The sequence below is a fragment of the Volvox carteri genome, assembly GCF_000143455.1.
Source record: "Volvox carteri f. nagariensis unplaced genomic scaffold VOLCAscaffold_12, whole genome shotgun sequence".
NCBI classification, from domain to species: domain Eukaryota; kingdom Viridiplantae; phylum Chlorophyta; class Chlorophyceae; order Chlamydomonadales; family Volvocaceae; genus Volvox; species Volvox carteri.
Genome location: NW_003307555.1, coordinates 654,228 through 679,411, shown reverse-complemented (window position 1 = coordinate 679,411; position 25,184 = coordinate 654,228). Strand labels below are relative to the sequence as shown.

The following is a 25,184-nucleotide window of genomic DNA, read 5'->3' as shown; positions in this document are numbered from 1 at the left end:
AGGTCGGTAGCTAATACGACACCAAGTACGGTAGCTAGTGCGACTGTAAGTACGGCTGCAAAACTATGCGCGCGAGCTGGAGCTCGGTGGAATGCACGCACGGGGCAGGAATGCAAGCGCGAGTCCTAAAACACATCTCACGTCAGGTAGGAAGGTAGCTGGGTAGCTAGATGGGTAGTTGTGTTCAAAGGGCTGGCACAGTCGCACAATTCTTGGTACAAGGATGCATAACTTGATCAATGTTAATGAGAGAAGAAAACGTGCTCACCAGTCGCGCTCTAGGCAGTACAATCCGCCGACAGTCGTCAAGTGCCGTAACTCACGGCATTCGTACATTGGCATTCGAATCCTAAAACCCTTCGATTGAACGCACTAAAATGTTGGACAAGCATGCTATGTACATATGCGCCTACCGTCTCACCATATTCTTTCGTACGGAAAACGACTCACATACGCTTGGAGTAAGCGCTTTAGATGTAATACATATAAAACAAAACGACGCAGGGTACGTAGGCTTAGGAACGAGGCAGGTAAGCGCTTGCACGCAACGCAAGCAACACAGGGTGTAGTTGCTGCCGTACAACACACATCATAAAACGTTTTTACGCGCTAGCATGAGATCCCAGTGCACACCATAAAATCACTGTGCTCGCTAGAGCATCTCAATCACAGCACCTCGAGAGGCCTTTTCGGCGATCAGATGCGGGGCACACGGCGACGCTGCCGCGGACTTGAAGCGCAGCCGACAGGCACACCGATCCATCACAGAGAAAAGTGAGGCATAGGCCACAAATAGCCGGCCACACGTATCATCAAAAGCAGGTATCGACGGATGCAGCAATCTTTCGGGGCTTTTCGCAAATAGACGTTATATTCCTGAAACCCACGCGGCGTCTCCCTCCTCTCCTCTTTCCATCCATACACGACCCGTAATACGCCTGCCTGCCGACGCCTACCGCTCAAGACGCAGGTTCGTCAGGAAACATCGACGACATGGATACCTGCACACATTGACCACCCTTTACTTCCTCTCGCTATTGACATAATAGCTAAAACGTCGCAGTTTTGAACCGTTGAACCGTTGCGAATCTCTGTCACCGCCGGCAGTCCCGCCGGCCTAAACAAAAGCGATGGTCACCCACTTCGAAACCACATCGCTGCGCCCATCCAGGAGAATGAGCGCATCATCATTACAACCTTTGTTCCACATCCAACCACCCGATAGGCCATACGCGACCCTGCCAAGCCATGCAAGCAGTGCCGACAACAATACCAAGCCATACATGATGAAAGCAGTACAGTGAAAGTGCACAGCATCCGTCAAATACATAAATATAAAACCCTCAAAAGTCCGCCATGCAGCTGTCGGAAGCCATTTATCCCTTCCAAATCCTGCTGGCCCCATCTTAGATAAGAATCGTGGACTGCTAGATAGCAGCTGCGTGCCCCACGAGCTGGGTGTCGCCTACGCAACCCAAAGCTGCGATGTGCGGGGCATTTGAAATTTTGTTCAGCAACGAAGGTGCTATGTACAACATCACCCAACAACTCACGGGAGCTGTCCTCTCGATGATTTCGTCAACAGAGCTTGTCGATCATTCCTTAGGAAATCATCATAGAGGCCCGGGCTCACATATGCAGATGCAAACTGCCGAGCATAAGGATAGATGTTGCCCTAGAAGACTTCCCGAAGACTTCCCGACCGGAAATTCAGTTGTCAGGGCACTCACGGATACTCCAACCGTCCCTTCCCAAACCAAGTCGGTCATACTTCGATAGCCGATATAAATTCACAGGCCTGCCATTGCACGACTTACTCCCTTGATCCCTGTCGTAATGAAAGCCGATCGGATTCCGTGGCTCGCCGGGCGTGATCCCGTAAATTGCACAAGGGGGACCTGATCTCTTGGCTCCAATCGCGCTCGCATACTTGAAAACATTGATGCTTGCAAGGCTTGTCCTATGAAGCAAAACGGAGACCATGGCGTGTTACTTCCCATCAGGCCTGACCTAGTTCGTTTAACGTCAAAGACGCGGTTCTAGGCAGCTCGCAAGGCATACGATTTGCCATGTAAACGCCCACAATGAGATCTTGGAATGGTTTGAAATCACAACATTCACCTGGGACAGCCCGCTTTGCGCGTTGACGCGAATGGCGTTCGCGTTCAAACCTAGCACGAACCTTGCTTAGCTTACCAATTATGCGTAAGAAGGAGATGCTACAGTAGGACGTGGTGCAAGGCAAAAGTAGATCATGAGCAGAAGGCCCAGCACGAACATCGTTCCTCCAGCGGCCAGCTCGCCGACAGGACCAGTAGCATACATGCACCAGCCCCACATATTGCCTCTTGGATCCGCCTCACGCAAGCGCTGCGGCTCGTAGAGCGCAAACGAGAAAGCCAGCACTGTGCAGCCCTTCTCGGTGCCAGACGGGTCCTTCACTGTCAGGTCTTTATTGAATTCCGAATAACAAAAGTTACATCCATGAGTATTAACACCTCCGATGATGAGCCATACTGCCCCTGTCACTAGAAGGACAGTGACAACAAGCCACATCGCAAAGTTTGCAGGCGTCCTGAAGCCCCAGTAAGCCATTTTTAAAATTGCTTGTAAAGTTAATATGAGTGTTATGAATTGCATCAAGTGTGTATGAAGCAAATTGTTTTAAAGGGGACATGTACGAAAATGCCTATAAGGATTGGCGTCCCCTCAGCGGCAAGGTAGCGTTAATCCCAGTGGCAAGATAATAGCAAAGGCGTTGATAACATGCTCATCAAGTTAATCGCGGGCATATTTTCTCAAGCAGGCGCGCTTCGACTGGCAACCAAGCTGCTGTAGGAAGCGAACGGCTCGTTGAACCTACGCTACAACGTACGACCTGAACCCACCTACGGCGTGTTGTACCCATTGCTAATCCCATGCATAATCAAATATCATTACAAGAGTCATGCGGCATATGGTAATCACCCGAGCTCATGTCCGCGCTCAAACGTCAATTTAATGGCACGCTACACGAACATACCTTCCTCAGCCTCCGACAGGAGGGTAGGATCCGGGCTGAATTTGGGGAAGAACTCTGTTGCAGAATTAGCCTGGATTTTATTCCTGACACAAGAATTGGTCCGCCGGGGTCTTGAATTGTTCTGGCGGGCTCGCCGGAGGTATTCGAATTGCGCTGTGGAGCCCCGGAATTGGGCTGTGTTGAGCCTGAATTGGCCTGTCAGGGTGTCGAATTAGTCTGTCAGGGTGTCGAATTAGCCTGGCAATGTATCGAATCAGCCTGGCAGGGTATCGAATTGGCTGTCGAGTTGGCAGGATTGGCTCAGGCTGGCATCCGGAAGCACATGACTTTTAAGGAATTTACAGAAAACTTTGCAAGGGACCGCTTACAAGTGCCTCATGTGCGTGTTGGTTTCGATCCCAGGACGTGGACTTGCACACCTGGTTACCGTACTCTGGCAATGTAGGGAGGCAAGCACTCAGGGCCACAACTGCAATACCCAAGTCAGGAGCCGATGCTCCACTGTTTTCCTACCCCACTTCATCGGCAGTTTGTCCAGTTCATACCCACACTACTCGTATGCATGAATAGGTTCGGGTGGAAACAATGGGAAATCTCCGATACACACCGCTAAACTCAGTACCACGAGCTACATTGAAAACAAATGAAAATGCAGATGTCTGTGGAGAAGAATGTGTGCTCCATGTGTGTTCCGTGCCTCAATTCATCGAGCTCTCCGTTGGGCGGGGCAAGGCCCATGAAGTTGCCCCTGGTATTCCGCCCATGCAACCAAACACTGACACAAAACGTTGCACGTCTGGGCCCATGTAAACCACGACACTTCCGTGTGGATTGGCTACCCGCGCTCCCCATGTCGGGGCTCCTCCCTCCTGCTGGTGACTCCCAGATTGTCCACGCACAAACGCCAAACGTTGGCATAGAAAACAGACAGGCCACTGCGGTATGGCATCAAACCACGCATAACCCACAGCGGCTTTCAGCAGCAGTACTGCTTGGCCAATGCGACCAGCCATGTACTCCGTTGCGCATCAAACACCCGTCCACGCGTTGCACTCCAACAGACCATCGGATTCCATATCGTAATACACTGTCGCCCCTACACGTGTGTTAGCAGCCGCGGACGAGCATGGGTCCAGGTTGATCCCGCCAGGAGTGAACACCTCGCGCACTAGCTCTATGATACTCAGTGGGTTGAACCACTCCGGGCTTTCACTGGAGAGAAACAGGCGCACATTCCCACCCCCTCCGCTTCGAACCATATGGCCTCCTTCAACAGACTCGCTTTCGCTGACATCCATGTCGCCGCTGCTGTTGTTGCTGCTGTTGTCGCTGCCAGTCATGGTCATAGTGCCCCGCAGCAAACAAACTCCGACCGTATGCCTATTTTTGCACGGCGCTGCATGGCATCATAACGGACAAGGCGATCATCAGTAGGGCCTAAGCTTCCCTTCTATCTCCTCACAGTACGACTAAGAGAATCGCTCCCCAAGCTGGGAATGCATGGGGTTTCGCCCTTCTACGTCATTTAACTCTGTGTGTCAATGTGTGTGTGTGAACTGAACCACTTAGATTACCACTTGCGATGGATTCGGTCGAAGAGGGCGGCGCACGTGCGGCCACGGATAACTCTTAACTGGCTCCTCGAAAACTTAAAATCGCAAACCGAACCATCTAGGCCTGTCAAGGAGTAATGCATACGGAGAGCCAAGATTTATCTGCACCAACAAGTCAGCCGCCGCACGCTGGCGCGTGCGTTCTGCAACGTCGCATAGATATACAAGTACAGGCAGGCAGGTAGGCCGGATATGCATGCATGGGCCGTGGACATACGGGACTCTGCACCCTCTGCGCCAAAGATGGATGAGTTAATAACGTCACCGAGGAGCCGATGGGCTCTCAAATCACAACAAGTTTTTATCATTGCATTAGCGCTGTTCATGACGCAATGTTTGGAAAGCTGCACTCCTTGAGGCTTGAACAGAGGGAGGGAGCGAGAGCGAGAGAGCACGCCTGTCATGTTGTGTAATGATTGGAATTCCTTACAGATACGCACGCACGTTCATAGAATTCTCGAGTCCCCTCTACACTAAGGGCCTAACCACCACATACAAGCGGTTACCGGTCGCTCGTACCCCAATCCTTATACCCCATGAGCCAGACAGGGCCGCCGGCCCCGTTGAAATGATCAACCGGGGCCGAGGCGATGGAGATGGTCAAAGGGAAAAGGCGTGGGTGGAGCTATGGCGAGTCGGTAATAATCGACCTAAGTTAAAAAGGTTGGGTTTTTAGGGGAAAAGGCGCCCTGGGCTGCAATTGGCTGCCATGCTCGCTGCAACATTTCAGGGGAGGACGACAACTTCACCACTCTAGGCGCCAAAATAATGACAGTTGACCGTCCATGGAGGCCCCGGCTTTCACGGATGGCCCCCGCACTTGTGGGGGACTTGCAACCCTTCTAACATGCAGCATTCCTAAGGTAACGTAAAATTTTCGATCCATCTTACTCCAAGACTTTCCCTTGTTCATCCCCTAACGGGGAACCGAAGGGGGGGTCTAAGAGTTTGGGAACCGAAGGGTTGTGTGAGCAAACCCTCCTTGGCTGGCTCATGCCTGGGCTGGCCCGCAAATCATGAGTCCTGTTTCGCATCAAAACTGGCGGTGAAACAATCCGGAGTTGTCATAGCGGCATGCGCTGTATTGTCAGGCCCCGGTGCTTGCCCCTATTTTCAAAATATTGAAGGGGAAGCCAGGAGCTTAGCCTCGTGCTATGGCATTTATGTGCTCTGCTATGCGGGTGAGCCCTCAAGGCGAATTCTGCTTGCATAGCAGTAGCAAGCGCCTTAACTGAGGCAAGTTGAGACAACCCAAACAGCTCCCAAAGGAGCCCCGAGATGGCGCTATCGTACCTGTGAGGTGCGGCCTGCAAGTCGGCACCTATTATAGAAGACGAGAGAGGAGTTCGAAAGGATGTCAAATGTCTGCAGGATGTCGACTGGTGTCGAAGGCCAGTAGTCCAGGTCAAAGGAGATAAACACGCAGGATGGTGGAGGTCACATATGTGTCAGTGTCTTAAGGACCTGCAAGGTACTTATGAGCGCCGTCGAACAGCGTTGAGCAAACGATATGTCATCATCATAGCACTATGTCGGGCGTCAGGGAGCGGTAAGTAAGCGGCGATGAACATAAAACATTCAGAGGGGGCACCATGAGTTTATAATCCCGTCATGTTACGTGCAGTGATGTACTGGAAACAAGAGACTTGACGCACTGTCATTAGAATCCACCTACGATTTTATGAGGATTTAGTTACATACTAAGTTACATACTGTTTCCAGGCTAGCGCAGCAATACCCAGTTTTACGTGAGGGCTAAGCGCATTGCGCACGTGCGTAGTTTACAGTTGACTATCCACAACGGTGTACGACGTCTGCAAACGGCCAACGGGTACTTTCCGTTTTGGTCCCAGGAGGTGAGGTTTGATTAGTACATCAAGAAGCTATACCTCCAGGCTGAAGTGCCTGAGAGCATGACCAGCAGATAGCAACCAAGCGATACCGGTGATTTCACGGTATGGCTTACACTAAGTTAGCTATGTATAAAACTTGACGTAGGAAATTTTTGCTAGAGTTGTGCCCTAATGCCGCGACCAACTAATTTTGAGCCGGGAGGGGCTAAACAGAGTTCAGATTCTCCCTGCTGATGTAACGAATGATTCTAGCTTTTAAGTTTGCGACTCTTACCTTGGTGACGCTTATTCTATGGGCGCTCCTCGTCTACCCTACACAAGGTGTGTCTGTTGAGGCTTCTGTCCAGCGCCGGGAGTTGCGTTCAAGTGATAAGCTTCGGCGTACAGGCTCGGCTGCATTGGTTGGCGTTGCAAGGCTTTCCGGACCTCTTCAGAGCTGTCTGGTAAGCGCGTCACACTTGGATAGTTGTCTGTTTGGTCTCTGTGTAATCTTTGCTCTTTCCGTGGCGTTCATTATGGTGGTACACGCCTTAAGTCGACGGGTCAACTCGCACAGGTCGCGGCATCGGGTACTAACGCGACAACGGCAAATCGCACCACGGACGAAAGCGGCAACTTCAACGTCTCTGTAGGGACAGATGCAGACCAGGTCATACGGGTAAGCAATATGCCTTAGAAGCATGCCAAGTCTGGCAAGACTCTGAAACCTGTCGCCGAAGTTGGCCTTGATGCGCGCCGTGCGATTGATACTTGGGTACATGACCCGAGGTGCAAGAGCAACTGATAGCCAGCCATCTTGCCCTCCTGGTTAATCTCATATATCACCATTTTGCTCTTCTTCCCTCATTACCCGGCCCGGCCCAACTGCACAGGTCTCTATCAACCCGGGGTCACCATGCTTGGACGTGTTCACGAATGTGAAGCTGCCGTTCCAGCTGTCAGCCGTGCTGCCGCCAGACGCCACGAATGGCAGCGTAGGATACGGCTCCTTTTTGGGGCTGTCGTACATGGAACAGGTGCTGGCCGTCAGCAGTACCAACAGCAGCGATAAAAGTAACCTTTCCACCCCTGATGCTAGTAATAAGCTCCTGAGCAATATCACAGCTGTACGGCAGGTCATGCGGGGTTTGTACGGCACGTTCAACATCAGCTTACCTGGTTTCCGGCTAGATCCGTTGCAGCTGCAGCCCTTGTCCTTGGTGCGAAGCACCAACACTACAATCCGCAGCCTAGCGGTGGCGCTTCTTGCGGTGGAGGTGGAAATGGGAGCGCTGACGGCGCTTGGCGCAGCCCTGCTAAACGTCTCCGCAGTCACAGCTATTGCTAACGGCACTGCTAATACCGTCGCGGCGGCGGCGGCGGTGGCCAACATGACTCTGCTGGCGCGCGCTGTTGCCGCTGAGGGCGGGCGAAAGCTGGTGCAATTGGAGGCGCAGAGGGAGGCTCTGATGGCGGAGGCCGCTGCGGCGGCGCTGCAGCGGAACGCAACCGCCATTCCTTCCGGGAACGCCGAACCGGCTCCGCCGTCGCCGCCATCGCCGCCGTCCCCGCCGCCGGTGCCGTCCCCAGCCACCGTGGGCGGGCTCTACACAACCGATGTGGTGGCGGCCGTCCTGACGGCGGCGGCGACACGTGTCGGCGTTACGGTGCCGTCGTACGCCTTGAACGCCACGGCGGCTGTGATTGCAGGCATGGCGGCGTACGCTGAAGTGGTTAAGAATGCGGCGTTGCTGGAAATCGCCGGCATCAATTTGGGCCTCAACCCCCTTAATGCATTCATCTCATTGACGCGGCTCGCGGCGGTGCAGGTGAGCCCTCCCTTGAGTTGCCCTCTAGGAAGCCCCCGGGGGGCCACGATGACGCGTGGCGTGATGCGTGATGCTGTACGGCACTGGATTGTCAGGTTGGACGGTAACGGGTGCGGGGGCTGGGCTCGGACGCGGCGCTGCGCTGCGCTGGCTGGGTGGGAAATGCGGGGGTATAATTGTCCTTCGGCTTTGGAGGCATGGATCGTGTGACGTGTTGTATGCGGTAAATGCTGCGCGTGACGATACGAGGTTACGGGAGAGTGGGGGGTTTGTTGGGGGGAAAGATGGCCTACCTTAGCTCCATTCATGCATGCGTGACCGTGGCATGAACGCATGCAACGCCCTGAAGATCAGGAAGGTAGCCTAACCTAGCAGGCCATTCCTCATCCAACTTCATGCATCCTGCCGGACCGTCTCTCCCCTCAAGTGCCGCGCTGAGGGCGGCTGCGTCACATTAATCACTGCTCCGGACTCTAGAAATGGGTGTTTCTTGGGCCGTCGGCAGTTTCAGGTCCTTTCACTTTCGCATCACCGTCATATCGTCACACTAAAATCAATGTAAAACGAAACATCCCCGCCCTCGCATAATTACCTCGCCTGCCGGCCGGGCTGCTGATGACCGAGCAGGCTGACGCCGCCGCGCAGATTCCCGCGCTGCTCGGCAACAATCCACAGGCCCTCCACACATACATACTGGACGCACTCCCAGAGCGAATCGGCATGGCCAGCGTCAACGTGACTGCCATTCACACCGCCCTGGGCTTACCCCCCCCTGCGACGGCGGTGCCGGCAGCTGGCGTCGCACACGTTGTGGGTCCCCTTAGCGGTTGTATGGGTCAAGCCACCGGCGTGTGGGATCCAAGCTACGAGGCTTTCCTGACGAGTGGCTCCGGGGGCCTGGTGCTGAGCGCCAAAGGTCAGGGATTCGTAACGGTCACGCCGTACCGCTACTGCCAGGACGGCCTGACAAAGCTACAGCTGAGCCTGTCATTGTCGAACTTGGGGCCGTCAATGGGGGTGGTGAGCGTTTCCCCTGTGGCGATGCTGGCGCAGGTGGGTGTGGGTTGCGGTGGGCGGGTGGGGTTGGTGGCACTTGTTGATGTTGATGTTGCCATTGTTGTTGTTGTTGTTGTTGCCATTGTTGTTGTTGTTGTTGTTGTTGTGCGGTGGAGATGATGAGTGGCAGGGTGAGTGGCAGGTAGTTCGGGGGGGTGGGGCGCCGCGGCGGGGGAGACGACCTGGGGTCTGGGCATGGGTGCCGTTTTGTGTTGTTTATGTGTGTGTATGTATGTATGTTTGTTTGTGTGTATGTTACACGTCCGCTGCTTATGAAAACAATCAGCGGCCCCGCCTTAACGAACCGAGAGTTGTGGGTGTGGCTGTGGGTTTGGTTGCTCCAGTTGTCGTGTGGGACGGAAACAAACGGCCCCAAGGAAACACGCCTCCGCGGGGCCGGGTTGTCAAGGTTTGGGTTTGGGGCGGGTGGGGATTCCCAGGAGGTGGCGGTGGGAAGAGGGAAACGGGGAGAAAAAGGCGCTGTGTGCGGAATATGGGAACGGAGGTAGCGGGTGACTACGTGAGTGCCAGAGTGAGTGCCGGAAGTGTGTTTGCTTCCTGGCATTCTTCCTGGCGGTGACGCCTTTTGTCGCGCTTTACTTTTACATGTCCTGAGAGGGCAGTCATGGCATGTTTTTGGGAGGGGCCCCGTGCGCTATGCGACAGGTACGTGGGTCGCGAGCGCGCAAGAGCTTTGTTGCGCTGTGTGTCATCTCCTCACAGCTCCTCACACAAACTCCTGACTTTTCTTTACACCACGAGTGGAATAGTATACATTAACAATATAGGACAATATATATTTTATTTCCCGCGCCGCCCGACTTCTGCCACGCAGGGGTTTTACACGCTCCAAGCGTCGCAGGGTCTGCAGGTCATCGCACTCTCCCAACAGACCGCCGCCTTCGCAGCCGTGGGCCTGAACCTGACCGCTTACAACGCCTTGATGATTCCACCGCCGCTGAACTCCTCCGACAGCTTCCCCTCGACGGCCTCCTGGTGGTCTCTGTCGCCGCCACCGCCGCCGCTGCCGCCCACGCCGCTGGCTCCCGTGGCGTCGCCGCCGCCGCCGCGGCCCACGACGGCATTGCTATGGTTACAGCAGCCGCCGGTTCCGCCCTCGCCGCCGCCCACCACTCTGAACACCGCCGCCGCCGTGGCATTTAACTTGAGTCACCCGCTCATGGGGGCCGTCATTGCGGCGAACGCGCAGCTTGTGGGTCTCATCTACGCGGCCAGGTGTGCTGCTATTTGTTTGTTTGTTTGTTTGTTAGCCTTGTTTGTGCATGTTTGCTCCTGTGCTTGTTGGTGCGCAACAACAAGCCGGCTTTCAAAATGGAATAGCATTAAGAAAATGCTATTCTAAATAGTGAAGCATTCAATCAAGCTAGGATTTAGGAGGAGGGGGTATTGGAAGGGGAAAAGCACGGACCGTGCGCCTGTGTGTTTTCGGAGCACGCAGGCAGACAAGCTGTGCGGCGTCCTGAAGGCGCAGCACCGGAATAGTCTTTCTCCCGGCTAAAGAGGCTTTAAGGTTTCAGTCAACCATGTTGCTGTCCTTAAATAAAAACATTGCGGAATGGGTCGGCTAGCGTGTTCGTCAATCGGTGACGAGATGCACGGCGCCCCCACGGCCGCAGCGCCCAATTCATCGGAAAAAAAGGCATCTCTTTCCAAAACCACCTCTCCGAAATCTTTCCACATCGCCCCGAAACCAAGCCGCCATCGGTCTCACCTCACCTCGCAGGGCCATGTTCGCGACCTCGTGCAGCTACGCCTACCGAATGGGCAGCATGGAGAATGCCCACACCTTTACCGTAACGCTTACACTGTACGCCGCGGCTATGCAGGCCGTCGATTCGGGCGGGTACGTAAACCGTCCCGCGAGCGGCAACAGGCAGCGCTCCCCACGTTAAGGGGACCGACCGGGGCTGGGGTTCTACGGATTGTGGAAAAAGGATGATACCTTCTTGCGAATGCGGGTGGGGAGAATGCGGTGTGTGTTTGTGTGTGTGTGGGGGGGGAATTATATGCAAGGAAATCATGTAAATGAACTGCCTGCCGGAAAGCGTCCGGAAATTCCGAAACTGCCCCTAGTGAGTCCCAACCGATGACGTCACATCGACCCGTGGTTCCGGCAGGAAACCAATGGTGGTGGGGGTTGTAGATGGATGCAGAGTTTTACGGTAGCACCATGCGCCCTTGTCGTGCGGTGCATGGTTTGGCGTTGTTTTCCCTTTCTCCCCCCCCCCCCCACACCCTTACATTATACCCCGCTGCTGCCTGGGGCCCGGTGTTGCGCTGCTTGAACGGTGGGGGGTGGGGTGAACACAGCGTGTTGCAGCTTACCGACCCGCTGCATCTGGAAGATGTGTTCAGCTTCGTCGCGACGGTGTGCTACTTCAACAGCACCGCGCAGCAGCAGCAATCCCAGAACGCATCATCGCCGGTGAGTGAGCGGGGGTGGCAGCGTGCGGAATGTTGATGGAGGACATGGTACAGGCAGGCAGATGGTGTTGGGCGTTAGGAAGTGTTAAGGTTATTGTTTAACCGGAGGAGATGGTCTTGTACTGCGGCTTAAAAGGACAGCAACTCCAAAAAACATGCCATACCACCTGCCATGCCATGCAACCTCATGTAGACTCCCCACCACCACCATCACCACCAGGGGGCTTACCTTTGAGCCTCCTGAACTCACTCCTGCCCCATTTCCCCCCCTCCTTGCGCCTCCTTCCAACCCCCATCAATTTCAGGACGCTGCAACTCAGCAACAGCAGCAGCAACAACAACAACAACCACAGGAGATGGCGCCGCAATCTCAGCAGCAGTCCACCAGCGATGCGTCCCCCGGTTGGGGCACCTTCCTGTCAGCCGGTAGCGCCACAGCCATCGGCGCTGCCTCCACCTCCACCATGAGCACCACCACCACCACCACCACGACCACGACCACGACCACCGGCACTTCCTCAGGCCGCCGCCGCCGCCTCCATAACCGCAGCAACCGCCTCCTCCGGCGCCTCCTCCGTAGCGATTCCACCGCCGCCGCAGCAGCCGCTGCAACTGCAGTCGCTAGAGCCATCTGCGGCATGTCCTTTCCGGGATCTCAAGGACTCTCCGGGCATCACAGGGGCGCGGTCCTAACCCCGCGGCGCTGGGGGGCGGAGTTGTTTGCACTGGGTGTCACAGGACCCGAGCTGCTGCTGTGGCAGCGTGTGGCGGAAGAGCTTAAGGAGGAGACAGCAGTCCGTGGGGGCGGCTGGGGCTGGGGCTGGGGCTGGGATGTGCAGGTCGGGCAAGGAGGGAGCGGTGCCGGATGTGGCAGCTGGGGAGCAGGAGGAGGAAAAGAAGGTGGCGGTGGTGGTGATGACGGGCAAGGCGGAAGGGGGCCCGAGTGTCTTGATGTTGGGGAGCAGCCATTGGAGGTTGAGAGCCGGCGGGGCGGCGAGGACTGGAAGGCGAAGGAGCGGGAGTCGCAACCTGTGGCGGAGCGTGTGGCGGAGCGCGGCCTGGCGGTCTACGTGGATGACCTGGACATTGTCCAAGTGTACACAAAGGTGGCAGAGGTGAGGCGACTCTGCAACGCAGGCAGCCGTGCGCTTATGCTTTCTCTGTGTGTGTGTGTGTGTGTGTGTGCCTCTGGCGGCCATTGGGTCCACCACCTTCTGGCCTGTAGATGCGGGCACAGCTGCGGTCGCAGCCGCCCCTGCCGCAGGCCCTCCTGTCACAGCCGCATGACATGCTGTCTGCAACCGTTACACGGGAGACCACTGCATCCCGCTCCCGCTGGGCAGCTGCTTTCCTTGTCCACTGTAAGCTGCGCCCTTGTGTCTTTGCCTGCTCTATGCTCATAAATCTTAGGTTTCGTCTTAACCCATCTTCCCTCTCCATCATCCCTACTGCACTGCTTTCCTTCCTGTTTCCATTTATGCCCCGCCCCCCTTCGCACCCACCTAGTAGACCAATGCCCTCGTTCTTGCTGCGTTGCCTGGGACCTTCCATGCTCTTGTGTGTCTGTTTGGTTGTCGGTCTGTCTGTCTGTCGGCCTGTCGGCCTCCACTTCTTGCGGATGGTGGCCGTGCGCATTCACTCGTGCGGAAACCTGTACGCCTGTATTCATGTCTGTTTACCTGTCTTCGCACCCGCCTGCTCTGCGTTCAGATTCTTTCCGGCATCAATGTGAAGCTCCAGGCGGTTCAGGTGCAGTCCGATGCAGCAGCAGCAGCAGCAGCAGCAGCGGCAGCAGCAGCAGCAACAGCTTCCGGGAGCCTCTCCTCCTCCCAATCCTCCGCTTCTCCATCCTCCTCCTCCTCCCCCTCCTCTTCATCTTCGCCACCGTTAGCAACCGTCAACCTGACTGAGCTGTTGGAGACGGCGTCCCAGTTAGGCTTCGTGGTACAGCAGAGTCTCTACACTGAACTGGCCACTGTGAGTAGAGCGAGTCGGTGTTGGGATATCCCTCTAGTGCTGCTGTTGGAAATGACCGACACTCATATAATACACCAGTGAATGGTAACCACAGTAATAGGACCCGGCTGGGGTCCGGCGCTTTGTTGCTGGTCTTAACAGCTGCTACTCTTGGTGGTGGTGGTGCTGCTGCTGTCGCTGTAGCTAGTAGCTGTTGTCGCCGACACTGCTGTTACTGGCGTTATGGTGGATGGAGCGAGTGGCTTAGTCCGCGAGAATCTAAGGAAGTTTACAACAGAGCCAAACACGATTCATTCCACGCGCCTAAGCGCGCTCGGAGATTCGCAGATGGCTTGCAAGGCATACAGGTATATACCATACACGTCGTCGAGTACACGTCAATACACGTCCCAGTTTTCCAAACCGGAGGAACCAAAAGTTGCTTCGAGCACCTGCTGTTCATCACCTGCTTGCAAACCTCCATGATTTGAGCGCCGATGCTGCTGCGCCATGTTACAAACATGCGCATGGCTACTTCAAGCCGCACATATTGGGCATACGGCTGTGTCATGCCCCCCATGTCGCAGCAGCTTCACTCGTTTGTGGTTCGTCTTTTCCCCCATGTCGCTTTCCGTGACAACCCTATTCCACCTCTGTCCGCAGTTTATGGATGACACGTATAGCACCGGCCGGGCACTGGTAGAGGCCCTTCAGGGCATCACCGCTCGGTACACGGGAACGGCGCTCCTTGACCGCATGTCCGAGGCCAACATTAACAGAGGTATTTATCTTTTGGAAAGGGCGAAAAGCGCTCCTGGGGAAACCTCTCAAAACACACAGATTGAGACGAGACCGCCATAACTTTCCGCGCCCTCTTGACCTCTGAAATCCCGCAGAGTTAATCTGCACGGCGAAGGGCGCGCTGTGCGCAACTGCGCCGCCGCCGCCGCCCCTAAATGGTGGTAGCAGTGGCAGCAGCGGCAAGAAGGCCAACGCGGTGTTGTATGCAGGCGTGGGGGCGGGCGTGGGGCTGGGCGTCGTGGCAGTGCTGCTGGCCGCGTGGGCAGTACGGCGGGCGGTGCGCAACCGCCAGGTGAGTGTATTCGGGGTGGGGTGTCATGCTGAAGGAAAGATAAAAAACGTGAAGAGGAAGAAAATGGAAATTCAGAAACGAAAACAATCAAATTTTGAAGGAGGGTTATTTTGAAGAGGATAGAAGCCTAGCTCAGCCAAACCCGGTTCCGGACCCGGACAGATCCCAACCTCGATCCCCTTCTCCAGCAATCACAGTTCGTGAGTTATACACGACCGGCCGTGCTTTCATTCTGGACTTACCTTGAATTTCAAATTCATTCTGGACTTAAGTTAATTTGAAATTCATAGTCCCTCTTCCCGTCTCTTAAGCTCCTGTCCCAGCTTGGTCCGCTGCGTTCTCTGTCTCTCCCTCCTTGACGCTCTCTCCCTCTCTTCACACTTTCCGTCTTTGGTATCTGCTCCATTCGCTCCAGTCTTATCCCTCTCTCTCCGTCTCCCTCTCTCTCTCTCTCTCACACACACACACACACACACACACTCTCTCTCTCTCTCGCTTTTTCTCCCCCACAGGTTACAAAGGCCGTCGTCAACAACTTAAAGGCTGGCGACATGCACAACATGACTCTGAGGCTGCCCTCCGCCGTACCTCTTGACGGCATGCAGTTCGGCTCAGTGCCTGGGAAGGTGCGCTATCGGCGTGTGGCGAGAAATACATACGCACGCGCTCTTCACACGATTGCCTTCCGCATGCGTGCCTTCCTTCTCGCATACACTTCTCCGCAGTTATTTAAGCTGGATGTGACTTAGACAGTTCATAAAACCCGAAGTACTTGAAGAAAGACTTAACATTGAGTGAGATCAAGAGTTCGAGACCGTCATGAGGCAGTTTTTTTCCTTTGTACACTTTTCTCTCCTGTTTCCTGCCATCCTCTTTTCTGTCATTTCTTTCACGTTTATTCTCTGTCCTTACACGGTTTTCCGTTTCCTGACTTTTCCTTTCCTTTCTTTTAACCCCTCGGTCTTTTTACGAGCCTTTCCAGCCTCTTGAGCCGTACTACTCATTGGTGCCCGCGGCGCTGGGCTCCGATCCCACCGTGGCGCAAGACTACCCCCTCTATCCGGTGCCCGCGCTGAGCCACAACGCCACCAGCAACATGTTACCGCCACACACCAACGCCGCCGGCCCCGCCGCCGCTGCCGCAGAAGCCAACGCTGGTGGCGGCGGCGGCGGCAGCGATGTCAAGGGCAGTCTCCCAGGCCAAGCCTCCGTAGGCGCTGGCGGTGTACCGCTCAATATGTCGGTGCCGATGACAAAGCTGCCGCCGCTGACGGGAGTGGCTGACAGCAGCGGCAGCAACGGAGCCCCGGGCTTACCACAAGCGCATACGCACCACCACCAGCAGCAGCAGCAGCTACCGTACATGCAACCGTTATTACATTCGCATTTGTCAGCGGCCCTTCCGCTTTCACCTCAGCAATCTGCGCTGACCAGCGGTGCCGGCGGGACGCCACAACGCGGCACACATGCTAACGGCGGCGGCATGTATAAAACGTATGCCAACTACGCTTACGTAGGGATGCCGGATGGTGGGGGCGTTGGCGGGAGTGGCAGCGTCGGCAGCTTGGCCGCCGATGAGCGTCGCCTCGGTGAGCCTCAGTTGCAGAGGTGGAAGAGCCAGGGGCTTCCTCAATGGCGCCTTGCTGAGGGCGCCAGCGGGCCGTCACCACTCGGACCAGCAGCACAGTACAAATCGGTTGGCAGCGGCATGTTAGGCGATGTCGGAAACCGCGCTGGAGAAGTGGGGCCCAGGCATCCTTTGCAGTCCACCACCTCGAACGTTCCGCAACGCATGACCCCGTTCAGCGCTGACGGGGGCGGTCATGGAGTCCTTGGCGCCGCCAACAGCCTGCTGAACCCAAGCACAAGCCGTCGTCCGGGACTGCCGCCGCTGGCGCCCTACACCTCCGTCACCAACCCGGCGGCGCCGACGTCTGCACTCAATGCGTCGCTTCGCACCATTCCTGTCAACACAAATTTCAACTCCTCGCTGCGGCCGCCGTCCTCCTCCCGCGCTTAGCATCGCTTAGCTGCGACTTCTGTTGGGAATTGAAAAATGTTCGTCGAGCAGACAGCAAGCAGCCTTCTTGCGCTTGACAGCCTTGCGCAAAAACCACAGTCCCCATCGGTGCATGCGCACGCCGCAGGCCTATTTTGACTGCTGGTATCGCCACCAAGACATGAACTCTTCTTCTCCCCAAAGCCTCGATGACTGACTGAAAGCTAATGGAAGGTAAGCTATGGACCGATTTCATGGGTTTTCGGAGGTCCTCGCTCCTGGCTGGCAGCGTCTGCCACCATCGTAGAACGAAGCCCGTTTCCATAGCAGCTCCGGCTTATAACTAAGAACGTATTATTGGAGGGCTATATGTTCACATGTGCGCGAGGGAAAGAGAGCGGTGCGATGCTCATGCGCCGACGGCGGCGGGCGCTAGGAAGAAGCCGTAGGTCCACGAGAAGCGCCACGAGAAGCGCAAAGTGAGGCAGAAGGCACTTGCATCCCTACTGCTAGGAGCGATGGCGATGAACGCACGCGCGGCCCTCTTCCTGTGCAGCGTGGGTATATATAGCCAAGGGCGGAATTGATCACTTCCTCGCTTGGGTCTTCCTTTTTTTATGATTACTTCGTTGTTGAAGTGAAGTCATTGAAATGATGTTGCGGTTTTTCACGTTGCAGCTTCGCATTATAGCTTATTGCTGATGCCGCAGCTGACGACATCTCCTTCCTACCTGCTACCTCCGTTGCGTCATGTGTATCCATCGCGGGCTTTCTGTTTATTTAGAAAAAGCCTGTCGACCGTGTGACCACAATGAGGATGACCGGTAAATAAGGATTTTGCTGTTTTGCATGCGTGGTTTCGAGCGGCCTTGCTGAAGGTCAGGAACACACAGCCTGGCATCATCCGTCGTCATCTGGTGCTTCCTACAGACAGTCCTTGCTGCTCCCTTGCCTGTCATGTTTTGCTTTTTGCCTGCCACTCGCACTGAGCGGGCACGAGGACTTACTGCCGATTTCAGAAATTCCTGCATCTTGCATGATATTCCAAAGGGCCTTCTCGCGCCGTCCAGCTCGCTCCGTTCCGAAGAACGAACTTATTATAACTGACCGACCGTACGACAAAAGTGCATGACCGATGCGGTTAATGACGTAAATATGTACGAAGGGTATGAGGGAAAAGCACTGCTGCACAACCTTTTTTGTACATTTTCGCTCGAGACTGGGCTTTTGCTTGCATGGGTATATGGCACCTGGTGACCTGGTGACGCCGAACTTGATGCATATGAACGATGACTGACCGCGAATATGAGGCTGGCGTGCATGTGTGTGTGTGTGTGTGTGTGTGTGTGTGTGTGTGTGTGTGTGTGTGTGTGTGTGTGTGTGTGTGTGTGCGCGCGCGCGCTTCAGCAGTCGCAACACTAGGGGTGTCCGTGCTCGGCTTGCTGATGTATGGTTAGATAGTTAGACGTACTGGTTGCTAGAATTGATTATCTCCCACAGTTTGTCTCGATGTTATCCTTTGAAATTGTTCATAGTACGAAGTTGCATTTTTCCATCAGACGGTTTGAAAGATCCATGGAGAGTACGACAGCTGGTCGCTAGGGATGGGTGGTGCATGGCTTAGGTTGGCTTCGGCAGATGCCTATATGGTCATTGTTGTTGTCGTCATCGTGGTACAGTCCGAATGCCCCGCTGCACATCAGGGCCATGCATGCAGATGTACGGCAAAGTGGATGGATGGGGGCATGTACAGCAAAGCGGGGTTGCCGCCAACCACCGCCGCCTTATTGCGTCATCAATGGCGAATGATCGTGTGAAGTAGTGGGATATAGCTTCATCATCCGTGGCCACAAGTCTGGCAGTCCCCCCTTTCCCGATGTTTGTTGGGGCACCCTCATCCTCTGCGCACATGACGAGTTCTGCGAAGTCAGTAGTGACCTTATCGGGCTCAGCACCCATAGCAGCTTCCAGTGGAATCTGCCGCAGATCAAAGGCGGCGCCAACTTGTGTTGAAGAAACGGCTCGCAGGCCGCTATAACCGGATACATCACCGTCCAACGGCATGGGGGTGCATCCACTCTCTTACGGTCTTAGAGGTTCTTTATACGCTTTTGTCGGGATCAGGGGCGTTACGTCACACTTAAGCATATCTATCGTGTGGGAACATGTGTGTATGTCCGCACGTATGTACGTACGTATGTATGCATGCATGCATGTATGTATGTATGTATGTATAGGTCACCTATCAATGTGTACATGCTGCATTCTGTTTCCTTACGGCAGCCTGTAAGCTATGCCGCGAGGATTTCTGCTTCTATGTACTGGCGCTGCTCACGCTGTCTACTCTGTTTACGCGGAGCCCTCTCCGGCCCCACTAACGTATAATCCAAAACGAAGTATCTTCAATAATGAGAGCATTGATGGATATGGAGGCCTGGCTGGGCCGCGCCGGACAAGGCTGCTGCCAGACAACAAAAAACATTATGGAGGTAATAAGGAAGGGCTACTGCGGCAACGGCCATGGGTACGAGAGTTGGTGTCCTTCATTTCCGTGTACCATCTAGGCATGGATGGGCCTGGGCGGGTCTGGCCTGGCCTGGCCTGGCCTGGCCTGGGGTCTGCCTGGGGTTCTTGTCGTTCTGACGGGGGATGGACTGCCGCCGCTGGGGGATAGAACCCAATCCAGCGATTTCTTAATAGCTTCTGCTGCCGCGAGCACAGAGCGGGGATTTCATCTTGGAGTTATCTTTGTATTGGCTATGTAATACGCTCCACCTCACCGCGATGATCTGTTGAGGTTAGTAGAAGTGTATTGCCTGTCTCTCTAAGAGAACGAACTGTAGTAGATGCTTTGGCTGGAATGCGCCAGCACTGTGTGATTTTTGGTGGTTAGCCAGACCAGGAGTTGTGTTTGGCGTATGCGTGACCCCGCTACTGGAGCATCGGAGGCTGGGCCGGGGCGTAACTCTGATCGCGGGGTGACAGTCGACTGCAGTCGCGTTGCGGCATTATTGCGTTCCTGCGTCGCGTAAGCGGAGATTTGTAATACAAACATGCGGTTGGGGCCTGGGTGGCTCATGACTGCCCTGCAGCGGCAGACCTGTCGCGCGCGGCATACTGATGGTCATCTATTCGATTGTTTTGCTGCTTTTGTGCTCTGTTTTCCCCCGGGAAAGACGGGTGTGCGGTTCGAGGACGACACATGCCGTATGCGCTTTCGTTTCCGCCGTTGTTTCGCCTGGCTTGCTTTTTTGCTTGGGGCGCTTGTCACGCTCGGGTGGCGGCAGATGGTGGGCCACACACCGGATCGATGGGGGGCCACCGATGGGTCACCGATGAACTTGATGTGGCTTATTAGGGTATATACTTGCTTCATAAGAAGAAGATTTCCGTCGGACCGAGAGCGCTGATATGCTAATAGCAGCCGACATGCTTTTCACGGCTTGAATGAGAAATTATTATTACGATTCATTTCTTTATTAAAAAGGATTCCGGTCATCAATCGTGCGCCTTCTGGTATGTGAGAGGCGGACGGGCATTTGAATAACGACTGGCTTACATAAACGGATAGCAAGGAACAACGTCCTGACCGGTGCCTGGTGATGGATTCGGGCAGAATCACCGGCCAGCATTGCAAAACTACCACTTCATCCATCCATTTGACAATATGGCATTCAGCCGTGCTTATTACACCCGCGCCAAGCCTCCTCCCTTATTAGAAGGCACAACAATAACAAACGAAGCAAAACTACAGATGAGCGGCGGCACCGTAGGCTAGAGGATGCTAAGGCAGGCTTCCATGTTAGGCGCACGTCGACGAGCCTGCTGCTGCTGCTGCTGCAAACACACATCCAAATTGTTGGATCCAACTGGACTTCGGTTTCCCTCACCTGCCCAGTAACCACGTCATCTTTGGACAGAGTACTCCCTCCCACAATGTCACAGTTTGCATCAAGTCGTGGGCTTATGCATGCTATGTACGCATGTACGTAAACCCAACTGCTCAAATTCAGCAGGTCCAAATAAACAACACCCATACACGCCAAAACAGAGACACAACTCAAGGCAGAATTAAAACGTATGCAGCCTGTTGAGGCCGCTATCTGTGAGCCTGCCATCCGTTCATCATGCATACATAGGATCCATGTAATGGTGCCTCCGGCGATGCGGCATCATACATACAGACAGACAGACAGACCCCAGTGCCGCTATGTCTGGATTTAAAACACTTGTAATCGCCAGTGCAGCCGTACATATGGTCTATTGCCGCCAAACACATGGCTGTCAACCAAAACGCTTTTCCCGTGGTGGACCTGCTCACGCTCAACTGTGTTTGCTGGGTGGGAAGGGGGACTGCAGGGCGACCGCTGCTGCTGAAGAAGATGACGGCCCGGCAGTGTCCGAAGTATTCCACTGCTGCTGCTGGTCATTTACTGGATGGAACGTTGGACGAGAGCGAGTACGTACATGCGCGACCAAGTAATAAAAGGAGTAAAAGAGTTAATTAGCTGATTATAATAAGCAAGGCCAAAATAATATCGATGCGCAAAAAGGGATGACGAAAACGACATATATACGTTGAGATATCAATGCGTGTAAACCCCCCCGACCATTTAACGTACGTACATGCAACCATATGTGCATGTATGCATACAGGCGTACGTGATTTAAGCACGATACATGTCATTTAGACAATGCAGCGCAATGCTTGCTGCGTTTGCTGCGCACGGCAGCACTAAACCTAATTGTGACTTTGCGAAGAGCAGCAGGGTGCGCACCCTGGCCACGTGGCCATCAAGAGACCTAGGTCTTCGCCGCATATGCGTGCTGCTGCTGCGTCCCGTACACGTGTGTACATATATACGTACGTGCACGAACCTTATTACTATCTTGCCTTGGATTTTCCAGCGACTCCTGCCCTCTACCTGCCACGACACTCTGGCCGGCGGCAGCAGGTCCTTCGTTGGCAAAAGCCATAGGCGGCGGTGGCAGTGGTGGTGAAGTGTAGTATACAGGAGGAGGGGTACCATATACAGGCAAACCAACCATCGGAGTGACCAGGGGCTGCTGGGTATTGGATGGAGCCGCCACCACAGCCGGCGCGGATGGTTGTGGTGGGCTAGCGGGAACCCAGATCTCCATATTGTCTCTATGAACGATGTAGGCTTGTCCAGTCTGCGAAAGGCGATGAGTCGTGCGTAAATAAGTACGTGTATGTTTTCCCTTGCGTGCTCGTAGCACGAGCCACGTAGCGACGCAAATGTCTAATATATATTGTTGGGATCGCCGCCGTCTGCCGGCTGCAAGCAAGGCTGCTGCAGCAGTGGAAGCCTGTAGTAGCTGCCGTACACAGTACGGCACACGTATCAACTATAAATACGCGCAAAGCGCTCGACCAGCATCTCGGGAGGCCTTTTCAGCGGGAGGCCAGCTCCTACACAGCCTATTGGGGATATGAATAAACTAGCTAGTAAAGCTGCAAGCGAGGAGGACGACACAGCTCCCTGCTGGCAGGCTGGAGGAGAGGGGAAAGAGTACATTAAATGGTCAGGTCGTATGCAAGCATAAGCACTGAGCGAGCGAGCCTACATTCCTAACATAGGGAGCGAGGCGCCAAGCAACATACCTGCAGCATTTTGTACCTGCGCCACGTTACCATTACCGCGGTGACGACGCCTCCAATAAATAACAAAAGCACAATGGTAGCAGGAACGATAATTGAGACCTTTTTGCCGATAGATAAGCCGCCGCCGCCGCCGCCGCCAGGCGCTGCAATTACGGCGGCATAAAATACGGCAGCAAGTGGGCACTTGCAGAGTCCATATACTTATTGATATAACAGAAATGCAGGCATGCATGATGGCCTGTTTCACTACGGCAACGGGTGATCGCATTAACTCGTGTTACATATGGCGTCAAACTCGCGTTCACTTAAAGCTTCGTACCGCCAATTTAACGTGGTGTAACGCCATCACCCATTGTCACAGTGTCGAGTCGTTGTGATTACATGACAAAATGCGATCGCGAACCTCGCAGATAACATAGTAATAAGGGAACACTACCTAACTTACGCAAAACAAAAATGAAATAACGCCGTACGTACGTACTGCTTAGCCATCGACTGCAAGATATCTATTGGGCAAATGCGTGTGATGCTGCTACAGCTGCTACTGTACTTGTCCTTGCTTCAGACCTAGCTATGCGGTGTATGCGTGCAGCCCATCCATGAGCAGACGGCTGTGGATAGGTAAGGTGGATGCATGCATCCCAAGAAGTCAAAAGATGCAATTGAAGCAGCAGCTTTGCTTCGTCAGTTGTAAGAGGGGTTCTTCGAGATTGCATCCATCTATGCAGATATCGAGATTGCATCTATCGATATGTTCCATTCACTGTATGCAGCATTGACGGTCGCTGCGTGCACGCAGGAAGCGAAGGATTGATTTCTCATGTTTTTCCCAACGCACGCAAGCGAAGAGCGAATTCGTTAGCCCCACGTGTCGTACGATGCAGTGTACGTGCGTAAACAATAGTACCGCGCGGTTGCAACGCCCATCTTACACCGCCATTGATGCCTCGTCGTTCTCGCAACTTACTCGTCATTAAGAGCTCAGCCCACACCTCCACCTCCAGAACGCCCAATGCTGGCGGGGTTGTGGATGATGATGGCCCTGGTGTGAAGAATGACGGGAATGTCCCAATTTCACTCAGCGTGGGGCCGGGGCATTAACACTCATCATCCGCGTTTCAAACAAGTTGAAGAGCCAGCTACATCAAGGGCATCTCACTTACAAGCAAGTGGCTACGTATCCACATGACAAAACTGGAAGGGCGGCGAAGGGATCGAGGAGCTACTCACAATTCTTGGGGGCCTTATTCTGTAGTGTGACCCAGCGACCAAAAACAGGAGGTTTAAGCGCGATGGTGAAGATGGCTCCAATCGCGCTGTTTTTAACTGCTGCCGAACTGTTTTGCCGTTTCCACACCAGGGGGTTCGCATTCAGATCGTCGAACAAGGTTACGACTGAATTGTTGCCCACGCGGACCTCAGCGAACATCAGCTGCTCCGGACAGCAGTCCTTCCGGGCGTAAAGTGTGATGGCGTGGATGGCGAATGGGAGCCCCAGGTCGATCGACAACCAGTTCGACGTGTCAAGGGAGTCGGTAAAGAAAGGACCATCTTCCAATGTTTTGCCCCCATCCACAGCCATAGAGGTCTGTGATTCTTCTGAGAAACTTGACGCGAATGTGGGTTGGAGCCAGGCCTTGTTGCTTATCGCCTCTGTGATGCAGCAGTGACCGCGATGGCGTAGTAACAAAAATAAGCGTAAGGGCAAATGTAATAGTGGTCAATGCAGCAACAGCAAAACATACCGGTGTTCGGACTGTGCTCTGCCGTTGTCCTGTTGCTGGCCTTTTTATTACACAGCACGCAGCACATAGGGTGATCTATTACCTACTGACTGACTACCCAGCGAAGATCGCCGGCTGGCAGTCCAGCATGTCCAGCAGCACTGCAGAAGTCTTTGCTGGATCACAGGAATCTACCCATGCGCACATGCACCAGATGCATGATCGCGTTTGTATGTATGTCGCAGTGTATCTTCCTGCAGGATGTTAAGGTGCAAACTACCAGCACTTGCTCGCCACACCCCTTCATACGTATTATGCAGTGCATGCTACCTGGCTTCGTTATTAGATCATGCGTGCTACCTGGCGCGTGCACGGTAGCCTCCCAAGTGTATTTCGTTGTCTGGCGCGTAATGGTCATCAGCACGTCATCGACCCACGCAAGGGCACATCATACACACATGTGTGTTTGTATGTGTGTGTGTGTGCGTGTATGTGCGTGTATGAGCGTGCGTGCGTGTGTCTGCGTGTGTGTGTGTGTGCGTGTGTGTGCGTGTGTGTGTGTGTGCGTGTGCGTGTATGTGCGTGCGTGTGTGTGTATGTGTGTCACCTGCTCAGGACAGCGCTTGTCGGCTCGGCCTGCCGTGATGTGCGTGTGAAGGGGTGGCCAGGCCTTCAAGGGTTATTGAGTTGTGGTCTGGGAGGTAGAAAAGGTTATCACGGCATTGGACAGCAGCTGCTGCAGCAAGCATTTTCAGGTGCTGGTTAAGCTCTGATTGGTGAAAGAGTATCACCGTTCTTTTGTTACTTGTCATCGTTGCGTTTTTGAAATTTTGGCCTGTGGTTGTTTTGGTTACCCTGATAAATCGCCTTCACCGCGATACCTGGATATCGCGCACGCAGTGGCTTTCAGTCCCGGAGGCCACTTGTTTCAGACCCAGCAGGTTGCTTTCTGCAAGACGCGGAATCGCTGTGGTAGTGTTTTGTGCGCC

At 54.4% G+C, this 25,184-nt stretch overlaps 3 protein-coding genes across 3 annotated transcripts; 1 reads left to right on the top strand and 2 right to left on the bottom strand.

Moving 5' to 3' along the window:
• Positions 1 to 1,427: 1,427 nt before the first annotated feature.
• On the bottom strand, positions 1,428 to 2,595 carry VOLCADRAFT_104127 (uncharacterized protein; the record flags this gene model as incomplete). Its single annotated transcript, XM_002948899.1, has 3 exons — positions 1,428 to 1,480; positions 1,818 to 1,960; positions 2,330 to 2,595. 3 exons carry the CDS (start codon positions 2,593 to 2,595, stop codon positions 1,428 to 1,430), a joined length of 462 nt encoding a protein of 153 aa, XP_002948945.1.
• A 3,569-nt stretch (positions 2,596 to 6,164) lies between these two features.
• Positions 6,165 to 16,866, top strand: VOLCADRAFT_104126 (uncharacterized protein; the record flags this gene model as incomplete). The annotated part of the gene is made up of 17 exons (XM_002948994.1): positions 6,165 to 6,184; positions 6,416 to 6,491; positions 7,045 to 7,146; positions 7,361 to 8,296; positions 8,972 to 9,349; positions 9,469 to 9,483; positions 9,639 to 9,884; positions 10,188 to 10,351; positions 11,097 to 11,216; positions 11,684 to 11,798; positions 12,103 to 12,912; positions 13,023 to 13,158; positions 13,689 to 13,774; positions 14,417 to 14,534; positions 14,650 to 14,846; positions 15,359 to 15,472; positions 15,829 to 16,866. 17 exons carry the CDS (start codon positions 6,165 to 6,167, stop codon positions 16,864 to 16,866), a joined length of 4,671 nt encoding a protein of 1,556 aa, XP_002949040.1.
• A 2,803-nt stretch (positions 16,867 to 19,669) lies between these two features.
• VOLCADRAFT_89317 (uncharacterized protein) lies at positions 19,670 to 24,053 on the bottom strand (the record flags this gene model as incomplete). The annotated part of the gene is made up of 6 exons (XM_002948898.1): positions 19,670 to 19,864; positions 20,736 to 21,001; positions 21,771 to 22,020; positions 22,472 to 22,614; positions 23,439 to 23,513; positions 23,702 to 24,053. The coding sequence occupies 6 exons, from the start codon at positions 24,051 to 24,053 to the stop codon at positions 19,670 to 19,672; spliced, it is 1,281 nt and encodes a 426-aa protein (XP_002948944.1).
• Positions 24,054 to 25,184: the final 1,131 nt, after the last annotated feature.